The sequence below is a fragment of the Embiotoca jacksoni genome, unplaced genomic scaffold, assembly GCF_022577435.1.
Source record: "Embiotoca jacksoni isolate LCO1_2020_lvr unplaced genomic scaffold, fEmbJac1.0.p SCAF_21, whole genome shotgun sequence".
Taxonomy (NCBI): domain Eukaryota; kingdom Metazoa; phylum Chordata; class Actinopteri; family Embiotocidae; genus Embiotoca; species Embiotoca jacksoni.
The window spans coordinates 6,226,472-6,245,288 of record NW_027185352.1 but is presented as its reverse complement, the minus strand read 5'-3'; the positions used below and the strand labels follow the sequence as shown (position 1 = coordinate 6,245,288).

General features: G+C 40.8%; 1 protein-coding gene across 1 annotated transcript in view; it reads left to right on the top strand.

Annotated features, from left to right (window-relative positions):
* The window catches only part of syn3 (synapsin III), a 112,346-nt gene that overhangs the window by 76,478 nt on the left and 17,051 nt on the right, over positions 1-18,817 (top strand). The window contains exon 7 of the mRNA XM_069156593.1: positions 14,373-14,435. Coding sequence (XP_069012694.1) covers positions 14,373-14,435 — 63 coding nt within the window. The remainder of the gene's footprint in view (positions 1-14,372; positions 14,436-18,817) is intronic.

The following is an 18,817-nucleotide window of genomic DNA, read 5'->3' as shown; positions in this document are numbered from 1 at the left end:
CGCCGGAAGCGTCCGACACTCAGCCACCACGGCAACCACCGTGTCCATCAAAGTGTTTTTTCCTAAATATGGCATTTAAAAAAAAAAAAATTGTTTCAGTGAACTCCAGCAGCTCGACGAGATGCTGACCGTTTATTCTGCGCTGACATCCGTAGATTTTCTTCCGGTCACCAAGAGCTAAGAAATGCGCTCGTCATTCACAGTGAAAGAGGGGCGGGACAAATGCAGCTGACGACCGACGCTGGTCGCTGATTGGTCCACCCTTCAGAAAGGCTGAGCAAACGCCAATGCGAGTTCCCAGACTGTTATTACAGCAAAGAATCTGAAGCTGTGAGCGACACTTAGTGCAGCGATGCTAGAATGAGACCTGAGAGGGATTTTCCCTTTTCAGATTGTTTAATTTAAAGGACTTTTATAAACCGGGAAAGTTTTTCAAATATTTAGTATTTTACAAGAACAGAGGAAAACATAGTTTTGTGTAACTGAAGTATACTCGTGTGTTTTTCTTTCTTATCCTTTATTGATCTTTTACCTCTTAGGTTTATTTTACGTCCTGGCCCTTGGACAGCCCGGTTGAACTCTTCACTTCTTGCCATGAGAACACTGTCTGCTCTGTAAATGTCTGGGCCTGGCATTTCATGTGCGGAGATATCCCACATATTTCACCGTTGTTTGTTTGGAGCCATGACAAACCGTTGTTGGGAGTTTTCCCTGTAAACACTCTTCTTTTGGATGGCTCAGCTTTTCTCTGGGTGGTGATGAACCGGTCCCCGCTGAGACCAGAGGGTGTGGGTTTTGTTGTCCGTCGCTGGCCATGAGTTGCTGTACAAACCGCAGCAGGAGGTCCGTCATCCCACATTTATATTTATGGCTGGAATCTCCCGTTGACCAGACAGGAGACTCTGCACAAACATTTACGCACAGCAGGGAAACACGCTCACATTACGCAATTCTTTTTTTTTTTTTGCTGTTAAGAAATTCATAATGTTGTTTAGACAGCGTACAATAACAGTGTCTTTGTCAAACTTATCAAAAGTCACATCGCAAACACTTGATCCTCCGGTGTGTTTGGACCTTTCGGGTCTCCCAGAATTGTTCATTTCATTTCGACATAAGTATCCCTTCTCTGTTTTGTATGACACAGTCTTATGTCATTATGTATTCATTACTGTGTCGTTTACATTTAAATAGGGAAAAATGATCAGTGTAATTTGTCAAAATTCATAGACATCGAATCTGTGATTAGGTGTTGGGAGGAGACAGTAGTTTAAATGAAAGGGTAACAACCAAAACGGAGTTGGGAGCCAAGGCTGGAAAGTTTAATGAATGCAGTTTAGTACTAAAATATGTCGATTAAAACTGCTGGACAATAGCTTGTGCAAGATTCAAAATTAGTTTGTGATGCTCAACAAGTTTTGTGAGCTAGTGACAACAAAAACACAAAACTCAGCTATCAGGTTACGATCAGGAAAGGTCTACAAACATCAGCTGGTTTCAGTTGACTGTTGGATAGACCATGGGGGAAGCACACAACTACTGCCGATCAATCTGTATAGTACTACTGCGGTATGGGATATGTTCTAAAGTATTTTATCTAACTAAAGTCGGTTAAACAATTAAAAATGTCCTCATCCTATCTCGAAACCCATTGACTATCAGTCTGAAGACATTTCTGCCTCCGGGGGCAACGGCTAGTATTATGGGGGTTCTCTTTTAGCCAGTTGTTATGTACAGTCTGATTAGCAAAATGAGACACGAGAATGGAGTTAGACGATGTCCACGACCGGGTTTATTCACAGGTAGCCATGTTACACTTAGTTAACAATTCAAAACCACAACAAAAAAACTACTAAAAAGATAATTAAAAGTCCTCTACTGTATCAATATACACTAACCATTCATTTCTTAACAAGCCTTTTATTGTGAAACATTTACAAGAAACTGATATGTCTGAGACATACAAATCAGACAATAACATTTTAAATGTGTGACCCAGCAACAAAAGTGTATTGAATTAAAGCAATGGACAAACACAATGTTGACTATTGTGTGTAAACTTTGTTCAAAGTCCTGATAAGTATTTATCTAAAAAAAACCACGACCTTCAGTTGGTTATCATCGTGTGTATTTTCAAGCAAATCCAGATGGTGACTTTTAATTCCAGAACATTTTCTGTCATTCAAATATATTTAGAGGACTCTACGCCCTGACTGCTCCCAAGTTTAATTCAATTTGCAGTAAATTTGTTAATATTGCTGCAGTGTTTCACAGAGTACCACCAATCCCTGCTGCTTGCACAGCAGGCACATGAATACAGACAAGCTTTGCCACATCCAGCTGTTCCAAAATCTCTTCCTGCTTGATGTCCTGCCCTCCCTCCTCCCTATGTACCGTGTCTTAATTGGAAACAGTAATGGCGCTGACATTCGGGCCGAGCCCTGGTATGCGCTGTGCAGAAGCCCGCCTTTCCTTTCCTTCCTCCGCTGTCAAAATAGTCGCTGACTCCTCCTGCCGCATGCATCTCCTCTCATTTACAGCACCTTATTTAGACACGCAGAACAGGAAATATTTCTTTGAAATACATCCTAACTCATTTGTGAGCTTTTTTAAAATTCATGAATCCAGACTGCAGCTTCTGTGTTTGCACCTGTTGTACATTTTGCCTGTATTTTCCTCTGATATCTAAATCTTTTTTTTTTTTTCTTATACATTGACCTTAATTCTGCAAATGAAACAAAATTCCAATAAGGCTTTGTGTAATACAGTAATATAGTAATCCTTTCTCCGAGTAAGCCCGAGTCGCTTTATCTACTCAGTAGTTTTATCTTATGTTCAGGATATAATTAAGACCTATAAAGCTGTGACTGACTGTCTGTTCGGAAAATAAGCTGAAACATGCTGAGGTTTCAGATTGTGCAGACTTTCATTATTTAAAACACTTTATTACTGATTATCCTAAAACCCTCTTCAAAAGAATGTGTTTACATTTAGGACAGATTTGCATATTCATGCAGACAGATTTTTCTCGCCTTGGTCTATATTAGATTGTCAACATGAATGAGTTTGAACAGTTTAACTTCCCACTCGGCCTGTTGCTGCATTTGAAAATAACTTGATTTATGATTTATGCCTCGGCGGGCTGTAATTTTCTCGACAGTGTTGCATGAAACTGTGGCGAACCACGAAGTTAAAGCCCAGCGTAAGTGTAGTTAAAACAACACTGCGTCCGCTCCATCAAGTCCAGACTCTTGACATCTGCTTTATATCCTGAACGTTACAATGAAGCTGCATATTTAGAGCGTCCAGCTTCCTTCGTTTGAATGTGTTTTCTGTGGAAACAGGATATCAGGGCACAGCGTAGTGCAGGAGGGAGGTATTCAAAGTAAGAGACTTCATGGACGTTTTCTTGGAAATCACGTTTTCAGGGAAGCAGCTAAGTGGCTTTCATGGACGGCAACAACTGTCAGCCGTGTGTCACAGCGAACCTCTGACCTCTCTGAGTGTGCGCAGGCACGGTTAGGGTCGGGGAAAATGAGACGTGTCAAAAAGTACGACGGCTCACATGTCAACGTTTTGTCCGTACATATTCATCGGTCACGTTGCTCACAGGTGCAGGTCTGGATCTCAGATTGTTTTCGCCGGCATCACGAAGCTTGAAAGGATTGACTGAATGATTCCATTCACTCCACGCATCATGGAACAGGGAATCCAAAACTGCACACAGCCACCTCATTTCTGCGCAGCCTTTTCCGAGACCTAATGCTGCAGGAGCTCCTGGAAAATAGGAAAGAAACATCGCTTTTCCTCTTCGACTGGGAGGAATGTGGCATGGCGTTGATGGTTTTTGCAGGATTGGCTCACCCGAAGCCCGTCTGTCCTTTTCTCTTCTGAAGCAGGAATGTAGGTTAGTGAATTGATTAGCGCTAATAAGGCCTGTCCAGATCCCTATTACAGCCGAACCGCAGAGAAGCTGGACTTAAATAGCTCTACTTTAGTACAGTCTGGACTTGTACTTAACACTGACTTTCAAACAAATCTGTGTTTATTTAAAAGGAATGGACTGAACTCAAGTCGAGGCTGTGTTCTGTTATTAAAACATATTGGTTAACCATCTGTAATATTGACCAGCTGTGAGATCACTGAAATATTAGTACTCTCATAAGAGCAGTTTGTGTTAATATTCTCAAAGACGGGATAAAAGGGCATTTATAGAAGATTTAAGGAGTTTCAGCAGAGATACATCTAAGCGGACACGTGCCTCTTCAAAAATTAAATTAGAAGTCGGGCCGACACCACCTACAGAGATACCATATGGACACCACAAGATGTGTGTGCACAGCCATTCATTGCTCTGTATCATAGATGAGAATGGAGGAGATATAACTAGAGCGGTGGCTCAGGAGGGAGGACAGGTGGTCTATCTGTCCTTGTGTTGAACTGTCCTCGGGCAGGACGCTGCTCCCCAGACTGCTTCAGACTGTTGGACCTGCACCTTGCGGGGTAGCTGGCTATCATAGATGAAGTGGACAATGAGAAGAATGAGAGGCAGACGGGAAGCTGCTTGAGACAAAAGTCTTCATTACATTAAAATACGTCAGTTTTGTTGTCGTGGTGACGTAAAGCAGCCAGGTATCAAAGCAACGTGTCGATACAGCAGTCAGTCTACCAGAGGATATCGTGTCAGTGTCACGTTTTGCCTCACCTCGGCGTGAAAAGCACGTCCACGTATGACTAGCCATTACAAAAAATGGTGTTAAAGTTCACATGGGAAGGTGATCAAGGTGGTTGGATGGAGCAAACAGGAATTTCACCCTGGAGTTCAGCGTTCGAGGGCGACAGGCCATGAGTCAACGCGGGTTTATTTACTTATAGAATGTCATGTATTTAACTTATGTAGCATAGATAAAGTAACTGTGACGTATGTAACGTTATTTATGTAAAATGACTTATTTGATCCCAAACCATGATCTTTCCCTAAACCTAATTATGTCATTTTTGGTGCCCAAACCTAAGGCATGTTATTTTCATGCCAAGCTGAGACAAAAGGTGTCCCTCCAATGCTATCCTGTAGTGGACTGATGGGTGTATTACACCCTTTGATGTATCTAGAGGGGACATCTGATATTTAAGTATAACTCAAAACCATAGCTATATAATATGCTGATGTTTAGTAGATATGATTTTACAGTGTTCACCATGTTAGTTGAGCATTGTAGCTTTCTAACATTTGCTAGTTTGCTGCAAAAAATCTTGACAAATACAACGTTTTCCCTTTTGTTTTGACAAGCGATTAATCCGGAAAAGGGCAAGAAACCGTCTGAACCACATTTTACAGCACTCCAGTCAATAGTTGTCGTTTCAACAATCCAGGATACACCGTCTGCACACCGTAGATATCAAATTTAATAGTAATTCACATAAAAGTTGTGAAAATATTTTAGTCTTCACAAAACTGCTGGACCAGCATTGCCATCACTATAAACATGCCACTAGCCTGGCTGAAAAATGATGGGGCACTCTGATTTGCCGAGTGGTTATGTTTCATACCACATGGGGGCGTACTGTATGTCCGAAGCAGTGAGTCCCAGGTTTGATTCCTGTGGTGGACAAACCCGTACTGCATGTTATTTCCTGTTTATCTTCACTGTCATGGGCAAATAAAAGCCCCCAAAATGATCTAAAAAAAAATAAAAAAAAGACTAGTTGACATTAACATAAAAAACAGGAACGAAGGAATGATTTTCAGGCCCTGCATTGATCTCATACCTAATGTTTAATATTTATGATGTATATGAAGGTTTTGGGCAGCACGAGCTGTAATTTGTTGTCGATATATTTGAATTCTTAACTGTCGGTCTTCAATAGAAACTTCCAGAAGGATACAGTCATGGAAACGTCCCCACAACAGATAGTCAACAAAGATTTCTGATGTTGAATTTGGTGACATGGAGCTTGTTGGAGCTGTTTGACTCACTTTAGAGTAACAGATAACTGATTATGTATAGATGCTGCTTCATGTAATTCACATGGAAATTAATTTTAAACAAATTATACAGCTTGTAATGTCCCAAAAAGTTCTAAACGACTCACAACTTTTACAGAATCAAATTAAGGACCTCTATCTGTAGAAAAAGTAAAGGCTATTTCCATCTCACCCCCCCCCCCCCCAAAAAAAAACACCAAACAAGTTGTGATGACAAAGCAGGTGGCTTGACCATCAGAGGACACCACCGACCATCTCGGTCACTTCTCCATCAGCACCTCGGTGTTGTTAAGGAGCATCCGCCCTGGAAACTTCCACCCTCACGACTCAGTTGTGTTTTCCAGACAGCTGCCTCACTCATGGAAATACACCAGGACGGACCCTAATGGAAGCCAGATGAGCTTAAATTCCACAACAATAATTACCACGCCGCATTACAAAGCTTTTACTGTAGACACTTTAATTTAATACAATGGGCATCTACTTTAGGTCTGGCCGGATGTTAGCCCAGGGTGTTACTATGACAACTCGTAAATGTCTGTTATGGGGGAGGGGGGTGTCCAGGGACTTCTGTATGTGTCATGCTTATGTCACTCTTAGTTTGAGGACATGTGTAAAATTTCTTTTGAAGTTACACAGTCTGTTGAAATTAGCCTGCTGGTGTGTAGTGTACTAGAAGCTCTTCAAGTTTGTCCTCTTAATTAAAAAAGCCACAACAAGGACATTATCAGTTATAATTTAGACCAAATAAAGGCCTCATATTGACATGAATTTGAATAGTAATAGACTATTAACTTCAGATTAAAGGAAGTTTGATACCCTAACTTGAAATATAGTTGTTCCAGTTTAAATATTTTCATGCCTCTGCTTTATGTTTTTGGGTTGTCCATCCGTGCGTCCATCCCATTCTCCTGAAGGCAATATCTGAGGAACACCTTTAGGAAATTTCCTCAAATTTGGCACAATCGTTCACTTGGATTTTGGTGATCAAAGGTCAAACTTTAAGGTCAATGGGACCCCACGTCCATCCCATTATTGTGAACTTCATTTATCTGGAGTGTCTCGAGGGAATTTCTTCAAATTTGGCACAACTGTTTAGTTGGACTCAAGAATGTAGTGATTCACTTTTGGTGGTCAACGGTCAACCATAAAGGTTAATGCGACCTCAAGTCTGTCCCAATATAGAGCGCATTGAGGGAATTTCTTCAAACTTGGCACAAAGTTCACTTTGACTCAAGAATGAACTGATTAGGTCATGTTGGTCAAAGGTCAAGTTGACACTGAACTCATGTCTATCCCATTCTTGTGAACATGACACCATAACTTGTCACATTTCACATTTGGTGACACTAATCTTGAGTGTCCACATTGAAACTGTGCTGATTGTATAGATCTTCTGTGCTTTTGGGTTGAAGATGTGTGTGAAACATCCTTGTTTAAGAATTTGTAGCTTCTTTGCAGCAACAGCTGTAATCGAACTATTGTTTAACTGTCATGACTACAACTTTGTGTTCTATCAGAATCAGCTTTATTGGCCAAATTCCTTCAAAGTTTTCTGTACATTTATTACATGAGTCTGGACTGACGTGGATGGAAACTGCAATTTGACTGGTTTGGCAAGGCGGTAATAGTTGTGGTTTTGCTTTGTATGTGTTTAGATTCAAAATACTCCACGTGATAAAAGTCTGCACTTGTACCTTCACACTTTCAAAGCACGTCTTCCGAGGGGTTGTCGGTGTAATCACTGTTTATTTCGAATGGACATCTAATACAGGAGCAATCACTTATGACTGCTTAACTCTGCTCTTAAGTGAAAGGTTATACTCCAGCCTTCGTTTAAAACCCACTCACAGTTTTACATGCGACCCTTTCAAAGAGCGCTGCACCTATTCCTGTCAGGTGCGTGAATTCAGTCGGTAACTTAGAACGGACTCGTGATAAACATCACTGGTCTCTTGAGGCTCACTTAATCCGCGGGTACAGTTTGATGTGGGCAGGCTGTCTTTGGTCCAGCTGCGGTAGGACTCTTGAAAAGGATTCTGGGTCGGGGTCCCCCTGCTCTCGCCGCCTGCCTAAACCATCGCGCCTCATGTCTTCTCCTTGATGTGGAGTGGCCATAATAAAAATTAAGAGATCATAAATGCGGGATGGATGCACCATGTGTTTTGCTTTATAATGCACGTGTCCCCAAAGAGAGCTTTAACTCCGACTGCTCTGCCACTAAAGCACTGCACCGATCTCAACAAGCTTGTCATTGGATATAGTGTGTGTGTGTGTGTGTGTGTGTGTGTGTGTGTGTGTGTGTGTGTGTGTGTGTGTGTGTGTGTGTGTGTGTGTGTGTGTGTGTGTGTGTGTAACCTATATTTGTGAAGCTCTAATTAGAGCTTGATTAATACTTGATTCTTGGTTTCCATACCGATATCAATATTAGGCAGTACAAAAAATGATTCTTCTAATTACGCCACGCTTCTTTTTTTTGCCTTATGTTCTGTAAAAAAAAAAGAAGAGTTTTCATATCAGCGCATATCTGTCAACATATGCCGATACCGTTATATGTGTGATGAACCTTATCGACCGATAAAATATACCAATATATCAGTCGAGCTCTAATTTGAATTAAATAGCCATAATCCTAAAAAAAATTAGGGTCATCGATCAAACGTCAAGCCTGTACTGAGTTTTAGAAATACACACTTAAATGTTATGTGTTTTGATCCCAGTGTTACTGCATTTAAGTCACTGACAGAATATAGTAGTAGTATAGTGTGTTGGTGCGATTTTTATTGGTTGCCTAAAAATGATGAAGTTCACTGTAGGCTGCATTAATATACTTGTTTACAGTGACAATGAATCAAATGACTGTGTAATTTGAAATAGGATTATTTCAGTCATGTACCCACAGTGAATTATCACCGAACTTAGTTTCCAACAGTTCTTTCAAACTTTCAAAGATTAATTTGAGCTAATTGCTGAATCTATTTTCAAACCATTTTCATTAAGTTGTGATACATTTTTGTAGCATTTATAGAAGAGATACTGTCACTTGTTATTGATCCTGTATTTGTGACTTCATGTTGGGACGTATTAATGTGTTTCCAGTGGATGCAGCTCTGCTCTCCAGACACAGATCCACTACAGATGGAAGTTTCCAGTTTTCCAGGTTTCGGAGATGTTTTGAAGTTACAGAAGCACGATTCAGACGCTGACTTGAACAACCATCCTACCGGACTCGCATACTGTTTACAACAAGCTTTGCACATGCGGCCGGAGGGAGGGATTTAGGGTGGATGGGTTTCCCTGAAGTATGTCCACCACGTGCCAGATCTGCCGTCTGGCAAATTTACTGTAAATGAAGAAAGCCCACGTGTTCCAAAAGAAAACCTAGACTGGTAAATTCACCCACCGTATAATTAGCTTTTTTAGCATGTGACTTCTTAACATCTTTACCACACTGGATGTCTTTTACAGACTTCTGCTGGGAACAAAAGGCTGAGTGCACGTCGCTTAGATGAAACAGAAAGCTGAAGTTTTAAACACAAATTTCCACATCTGAGAGCTAATGGCCACCGAGGCTTTTTAAGGACGGAAACTTGTCTTGTTGAACAATCTGGTTAAGAATATCAATCACTGTAAAATAAAGGTTTTTCCATAAAACAGACTCCCTCATGCCGTAAGGGAAGTCAATGCTCTCCGGCGGCTCTATTTTAGAGCTGGAAGCTTCAGCCTTGAAATAAAGTTGTTTAAAGTCACAAATAAAAGTTGGAAAATACTACAAAAATCAAAATATACTTATTTCGCAAAATGAATAAACTGCTCCACAAAAATGGAATGATGTATCCTACACACAGTTTTGAGACATGAGTCGATTGTACAAATAGGACTTTTAAATAAACTGAGCTCCTTTTCGTGTCAGCGACCCTTTTATCGACCGAGCTAATGAGCTTGCTAAGTGACAGTTATCCGGCTTGCTGGCTCAAAGAGCTTTTATCCAGCCTCAAAACTCTTTACTGAATGAAATCATGTTAAGAGAACAAAATGCCAGAGAGGAGTAAAAACACAGACATTAAATAGTCAAGCCGTTTATTTAATGGCGTCGCACTTCTACTTTCTAATAACACCCATCGTTCCCTTTGAGCCTGAATGCAGTTAATTAAAAGTCGCCTTAAACAAAAGTATCTGTGTCATTGTGTCATTTTTGGTCATCGTTGTCATGACAACGCGGGCAGATAACGTCAACTGCACGCGTGAGGCATAATGAGAAACGTGTGTCCTTAAAAATGAAAGCGTAGCAGCAGAAGTTCTGTAGATTTGAAAATAAAAGTTAGTCTTTTTTTTCTTCTTTTCCCTGCACACACACCTGTGACCCACTCACGCTGGTCCTGGTTCATAACGCACCTGAGAGTCATTGATTTAAGGAATGCTTGCACTACAATGTCCCTTGGTTTGACAGCATGTTAGCACATAGCTCCACAGATGGCAGTTTAATAAACTAAATAGTAATTTAATAATAAAGGAATTCCTAAAATCCCCGACTGTATTTTGTAGGTGTTACTAATAAGTGCTCTTGAAGTGAGCCAATCTGTTGTTTCTGTTCATCTTCTCTGATAATATCATATCAGTTCAGGGGACATCTTTTGTGGTCAGAGCTCGTCTCCGTCCGACGCTCCGGTTTGTTCGGGGGCAGAGGATGTGGTCGTCTCGCCTCAGCACGTCTGCCGTCATTGCCGTGCAGACGGGAATGACTGGAAGGAACGTGTCCAGACAGAGTGGGCGGCTGCAGCCTCTTCCACCCCGAACACTCTCCGACAGACAAACACAGACGTCCACGTGATGTGTTACCGCTGGGCTCTTCTCAGTTACTTGTTGAACCTCAGGCATCTAATTGTTCGTCATGTGACGCACATGTTTAACTGCTGTACAACTTCTGACTGGCCCCTGAACCGCCCACTGTGCAAAGAAAACACGTAGATCTCACTTAGATGTAAACCATTAAATCCACTTCATTCCTGTTCATTAGTGTTACGTAATGAAACCTCATAGTTGAATCTCCCAAAACATCCTGAACGTGATGGGGAGGTGCCGGATTGCGCAACAGGTTGATCTGTATGACGGGAAGAAATCATATGATGATTTGGGCATTAAATAATGAGCTGACGCAACAGAAACTTGGCCCCTTCAATTAACATAGTATAAACTATACATTGCTAATTCCTCAGATTTGCTGTATGGTAATTTGGGTCATTTGGGGATATTCAACACAAAACTGAAGTGGTGATGTGTCTGGAAGCTGCAGTGTAAAACTTTGGTGTTTGCCGTCTGCCAGTGAGAGTAATTACAAAAACCCTGCCGACACGCCTCAGTCATCGGCTCTGCATTAGGCGACTCCGTCACTACTAAATTGTTGATGAATGAAGTAACTTCTTTCACTGTACGAATTTGATCAATTCGGCCCGATATCATTTGTAAGTCAAAAAGAGCCGCATGAATTTTTGTTCGTTCCCAATCAAGTTAATAAACTGGACATTAGCCACCAGAAGTCTCTGGCGCGCATTCTCTGCACGTACGCGTTCTTCCGGCCAATACGGGAACGCCTCAGCAGACACCACATCAGATGTAAAAACTCTGTATACTGAGATAGACAGATGGATTTACCTGGAGATTATTGGCTTAGTCAGCTTTGTTTGAACTCGTCTGGCGAAAGCTTGAATGTAACTGATGTGATTTAAATGTAAAAGTCCCGCATTAGGTTTAAAAGTAGATTTTCAAGACCTTAAGGCCCTCGTGTCAGTATTATTTATTAGTAGTGCATATTCCCAAATCCACTCAAACAGCTGTACTCCATAAGATTACATTCCTCCTTATGTGTGAAGGCAATTTTAATTCTGTGCAATAACCATTGACTCCATCAATAAAACTATTAAAAACTATCTCCATATGATTACAGAAAGTAAATCCAATGAATGGCTTTTTCTGAACAAATGTTGACCTCAAATCTGAAGGAACTTTATTCCAGGGTGTCAGATTACAGAGTAAGGCTCATATCAATTGTATTTTTTTATGTTAAATATGACTTCTTACATCACTATCTTTCCACTTTGCATATTCTTCACTTTACGACGTGCTTCATTCGTGCTGTTCAGCACTTAGAAGTGGATTACAAGGAGGACTCCTTGATGCTGCCTCGCCTTCTTTCTGTATTCTGGCACTCGTAAAGTGATAATGGAGACAATTAGAGGACACTTTATCTTGGCAGCATGTCGGCCGGGCCTGTATTGTCAGAACCTGTCAGCATAAGCGGCGCTTACACCCTGGAGCAGCTCCATGTCAGTTGAAGGCTCCGCTCAGAACAAGCTCTGACTGAAACCATAGCAGCTGTTTAGGCGTTCACTTCCTCCTTGGCAGGTCTGATCTGCTGGCCTGAACATCTTCTGTTCCTGTGTTTAGTTAATTCACCTGCAGGTGTCTGCGGAGGAAACTTTGTGTTTGGAATCTGGAAGATGTGAACACATAAAATACGTTACCTGCAGCTCTGTACCGTGCTTGAACACAACACAGATGGAGCACCTCAGGTACACCTTCGATGGAGACAACAGGCGTTTTCGGACCGCAGGAACTAGTTCACATTTATAAGAACAGAAGGAGGGTGTTCCCCTTTTTGTGTCTATCATTCAGTTTTTGAGGTACTTTTTCGAGCTCCTACCCCTGGGTAGGTACTTTACTCATAACAATAGGAACTGCGGTGACGCAAGTGCGCAGTGATTGGTCGAACACGGGAGCACAGGCAGCCGCCTTGTTTAAGACACAGTGTAAACAGTTAGCCGGGTAAACTACAGCTACAAACGAAGCCGTTTAAAACAGCCGAGGAAAGAGTTTCAAATGGAGGCAAACAGGCCTTAGAACCTATTTGGTTCTAGGGGAAACTCTCTGGGGGGTCGTTCCTCTTAAAAGTCCTTTAAACTGTTCTGAAAACGCTTTGTAAGTTATTGTTCATTTTCTGTAAAGGTGACCTAAAGGCTACTCATGCAACCTGGCGCTGTTGCCTGAGAGCTATTACACACAAGTGTGGGGAAAGTGCTTTTGAAAACTGGAAAAGTCCCTCTTTAGATTACATCGCATTAACGATCATATCATCAGAGTTATCAAAGGGCGTCTCAACCGCAGGGAGATTTGAAGTAATCTGTTGATGTTTCAGTCACTTTAATTCTACACATGATGAGATATAGCATGTTTGTGGTCTGCCGGGTTTGTCCAAACCCATCCCAGAGAGCTGTGTTCTCCACCCAGCTTCCCAGAACCTCCACAGTCTTTTGTGTACAAACCAACATTCTTCCGACTCCTCCTCAAGCCTCCTAAACCGGGCAGCTCTAACGTCAGTGGAACGGCACGAGAGCAGGTGCGTTTCTTTACGAGGCCACGGCTCTGGACACTTCGTGTATACATCCAGCTCAGCAAAGGAAATAGTCGTCCGCTTTTGGTTTTCGTCTCTGTGGTGTTTACCACATATCGATCTTACAGTAATATTTAAAGCACCAAGTACAGTTTTGAATGGCCAAATTCAATGTGACATAATTTTCCAGCCTGATGACAGTTGCAGCTTATTTTGCCTGCTTTTATTCTGAAGCTTCTCGTCTTAGAACTGTTCAATGCCTATTTTCATAGTTCTTTCAACACACTGCCATTTTATTTGAGTTAAAAAATGAATACGTGAAAGATGTAATTTTTTGTACTGACAAACCCACAGTTTACCATGATAAATCTGACTCCGCCCACCTATTGCTCACAGCTTCAGTCTATGTTGTGAATATAGTCTGGAAACCCTGTTCGCGTGAAGGTTTGGTCACTGGGCCAAACAGCATCCAGTAGTTCCAACAATGGTTGACTTTTGCTGAACAACATACGTCATATGGTTGTCAATGCTGATTGGTTAAAGGCTGCTCCAATAGTTTCAAAATGAACACAAGGTCTGCATCCATATGGATGCAAGAACCGGAAACAATCCCCAATACATTCACTCAGTGAATCTGGGTCTGGGAATATCAAGCTATAACAAACTGCACTTGGCAAACGAAGTGAGCTTTTAGCCTTAGCTGTTAAAGAGCTGAATTAGAGTGAGCATTGGACCAGAAGAATGAGTTGAAATGAATGGGTGTTAATGTTGCTCCATATCTGCTGGATGATGTTTAAATGAGCAACTTATTGCTAATATATATTACTGTTGTGTTTACGGCTGATTTCTGAGGTTCATAAGTGGCCAAAAAAAATTTGTTAAAAGGAATGCAAGTTTAAGCAGAGAGTGTAGAAATAGAACATTTAAACATTGAACTCCTTGTTGGTTGTCCAAGAACGGTCCAACACTCAACTCATAATGTGATGCTGTGTTTGTCTGCAGGTTACGACCCCTTCCTACCCCGTGGTAGTCAAGATGGGACACGCCCACGCTGGCATGGGAAAGGTGAGTTTCTCAAATTATACTGTCAAACACACTCATGAATTTGCTCTTTTTTTTTTTTTTTTTTTAATCTTTGTGGGAACCAAACATTCATTTCATCGTTTCACGCTTTGGATTGTAACATTTACCTTATTCCCAACCTCAATGCCGAAACCCCAAACCAAGAAACAAAAATTAAAGCTGTAAGCAGCATTTAACGTGAACTTACACATACCAGATATACATTTTCCCCACTTCTGACACGTGTGCCAGGTTTCATGAGCTTTCAACAGCTTCTTGTGTCATGGCGAAACATCAAAATCTGCCACATCGCCATGGCAATGCCCTTCGATGAAAGCTCACAGGATATGACAATATAATATCATCAAAGTCTGACAGCTTTTCTAACCCAGTTTGAGGTGGATCTAGTTGACCTGTTAGGACTAACAAATGAAATCATAAAACATGTCATTTCATGTTGCCAGTAGTTGGCGCTGTGATTACCACGTGGATGTCTTTAGGTCAGGACTTTTATCAAAAATGTAGTGTGGGGAATATTGGATAATGGACATCAAAGTTTTCATCACAAAGATCTAAAGATTGCATGGACTAAATTTAAAGTCGGTCTAATAAATTCTGTTGGAGTTTGTTAAAGTGCAACATGTGGAAATGACCAAAAATGGACAGCAAATAAAAAATGGACGACTTCCTGTTGAGTCATGAGGTCATGGCAACAAGAGAATGTTTTTGTAGATCTTGGTGTGATACACATGTTGACCGGTTTTGGTCCATTTAGGACGTGAAAGTAGCTTGAGAGGCTGCATTTTAGCTACTGAGCTATTATTTCACACTCATGCCCGGGACCCATATCAGATGTAAAGTTTCACAACTTCTGATGCGTGTGCCAAGTCAGTTCATTTAAGAAAAGAAGAAAAATGAAGAATGTTTTATTCTCTTTACCTTGAGACTTTTAGCTGAAACAATGGACTTTTGTAGACAAGCCCGCCGGGAGAAATTCAGCCTCACACTGATCGGTCGAGATTCCAGCCATGCAAATCAAACCTGATAAGATCACGGCAGCTTTGGCTAGTCTGAATTTCGCAAACCTTAAAACCTTCTCTGTGCCGGTCTATACAGACCGTGTGATCTCTCTATCGGCTAAAATCAGTCACAGGCTGTAAAACATGTGATGTGTTCCTGAGCCACCCATAGTGTCTGAGGACGGGCCACCGGGAGTTTTACTTTATTCTGAATCTGTCTGTTTCAAACCATCTGACATTATTGTTGCATGGAAATAACTGTAGACTCACGTCTATCTCTGCTTATGACAGACAAATGAGCAACAAACAGCGGAGTCCCCAAAACTCAAGTGTTTGTAATTTATTTATATAAAGACACAGAGTTCTATCACTGATACAGCAATGAGAAAAGTTCTCACGGCTTGTCTACCAGTTCTTTTAAGTTTCTGGGGGAGACACTTCTCCTTCTTTATGTCTTTTGCTGTCGTCTGTCTGGATGGGCTTGGTTTCCTGTTCAGGAGCCAGACATGCTTTAGAATTTCCCATAAGGGTTCAGGGGGAACTTGGAAAGCCTTTGTAGAGCAGGACCTCGTTTCATCCCTCAAACCTCACAGAGCTCTGACAACGGGTGGGAATATGTGCGATTTAGGTCGCTGCTGTCTTCTTTGCTTTTAACAGAAATCTGAAATACTTTTGTGAGTTGGGAAAGAAAAATTGATTGGAATTTTTTTTGCTTGATATTACCACCTTTACTTTTCAAATTTTTACCTATATATTGCTTAAATCAACTAAACTAAAAGTTGCTACATGTAAAACTTCAATAACTACATTTGTTTTGGTCCCTTACCATTACTACTGCACACATACATGATAGAACTCGTTGAATTTCTGAGGATATCTGCATCATTTCTTGCCAACATAAAACAGGAAGAAGGTGCTTTTATTCTGAAATTAAAGCTCAAGCACTGAAAGCAAATCTGCAAATTTTCAAAAAACAAAAACAGAACTTTTTTGTTTTAAATAAAAAGTTAAGTTTAGAAGCAATACAACACACCCTCACTCAGTTTGTTACTGACACACGTTTTGCTGCTTACATCCTTACTTAGTCTGGTATCAACAGGAGCTTATGGTGGCTAATTTGAGCTAAAATTGTCAAACCTAAATTTCTTGATGACTTCTCCAATGGTGGCCAGAGTTGGCAGCGTTCAGCATAAGTTACTTCGTCACGTTTGAAGTAACTTTACAGTAAAATCTGTCTTAAAATAACAAATGTGTTTTGAGGTCAACAGAAAGACCAAAAAAAGCTAACAGTACAACTGGTTATTCGGATGGTGATTGTAACTTAACTAAAGATTTATGTTTTAAATGTTGCTACTTATTTAGCCTTTGTCCCTTCATGATTTTTGTTTTGTTTTACGACCAGCGAGCTTCTGTATTGTAGCGAGTATTTTGAATTTTGTCTGAACACTGAGCAACATGACATGACTTTTTCCACCAGGCGCAGCTCTTCATCTGGCTGCCAGTGCTTCACCTTCTCTGGCGTTCCTTCTGTTCCTGTTTGCATCATTACGGTTTGTTTAGTTTCTCCGAGGAATTGCGTAATTCTCTGGATGGATTTGTGTGCTCAGAGCTGGACATGCTGCTCGCTATCAGGTTCTGCCTCTGGAGTCGTGATGTGAACTGTGAGTCACATCCCGTCACTCAAGTTGACTTAGTTGTTTTAACTTCTGCCCGCTCGCTGTAGACGAGTAAGGTTAAGTTCTCAGATGCAAAACGTTCGGCAATCTGTTAGCAACATGAAAGAAGTTACCTGAGTGCACATGTTCACATTAACATTGTAGAACATAAACATACCTTCATGTATTTTTATAATTAATATAATATAGCAGGAACAATAATACACATTAAAAAAAAAAAAAAACGAACACTGTGATGACACAAGGACAACAGAAGCTCTCTGTAAACTTTTCAAACCACATTATACTTCACATTAAATTGACCCTAAGTGAAAAAAATTACCCATTTCTCACTTTCCAAAAGAAACACTGAATTTATAACCAATTAAATGTACCTTTTCTCACTTGAGTACACTAAGTGGTTTTGCTGCTACAGCATTACTTGGTCTGACCAGGAGCCACGGATGACTAATGCTCGCTAAAGTTAGCAACTATAAGGAGGATATGATGTCACTGAAATAGTTTGGTGACTTATTGGCTCTTCTTTGGTGGTGCTGTGGTTACAAGAGTTTTCTTAGTCTAATGCTCTGGGGATGTGTTTACAGTGTTCACGAGAAGAGTCCATTGAATGAGCCCCTCTTCTGGTGTTCATGACATCAGAAATCAAAATGTTTAAAAAAAAAAAAATGGTGGAGGTCACCAAAGTTCATTTTATGTTGGATGTTAAGTTTAATAGAATGTCATTTTTGTCATTTTTGTCACGTGTTCATTAACCTATATAACGTGTCTGAGGAAAATGTTGATGTTTCAACAACCTCACCGTCTCCGTCCGTCTTGTTGCTGTTGCATTCCCTTCATGTTGTTACCGGTGTGCTAGTTACCTAACTTGTTAGCCTGTGTGGCTTCCAGACCATGTTGCTGTTGCCTATCAACGGTGTTCTCACGACTTAACCATTTGAAATGCCAACCATCCAATGAACGTGACTTCCCATGTCACCATTTGAAGGCAGCATAACTAGAAGGTCACATGATCGAGTCAACAGATTCTGGATGCTGCTTTTTATTCTCAGCCATCAATGGCTCAACTAGAGAACCTTTCCTGTCTTAGGTCCTTTGATTTTAAAACATATGCATCTACTGGATATATTTACAATTTTAATAAACGTCTGTGTGCAGCATACTCTATACTTGTATGTTAGCGAAAGTGCAACTACTGAAGTAAAATCTACCTCGAACTTTCCAGTCTCAAAATCCATCATGTCCATAGTGATCAAGCAGTGGATCAAAGATAGTATCACCTGCTGCTGGTCCCTGATACCTGCTGGTCTCCAGTATGGATGCCAGCCTGCATGCTCTCAGAGAAACAGATCTTGATTTAAATTCTCCTCAATGTGTTGTGCTTTGTTGGCTTGAAGACATTTGCGAGTCTGCCTACTTAGCTCATTTGAGAAACTAGCTGATTTAGTTGCAGCTTTTTATGTGGGTTTTAACAGCCATATTTATGTTATTACCCATCAAAATGACAACACTGTTTACTGGACCACATGAACCATCAAAGTTACCAGCCCTTCTTTTAAAGGTTCAACCCTACTTTTATTGTTTTGGTACTGTTCTCACTCCTGCTCAGCTTTTCTTTATTTGTTTTTTTTTTCTATTGTTGGTTCCTTGGAGGGTTGCATCATGTTTAAAAGCTCTCCGGGACTTCTTTGTT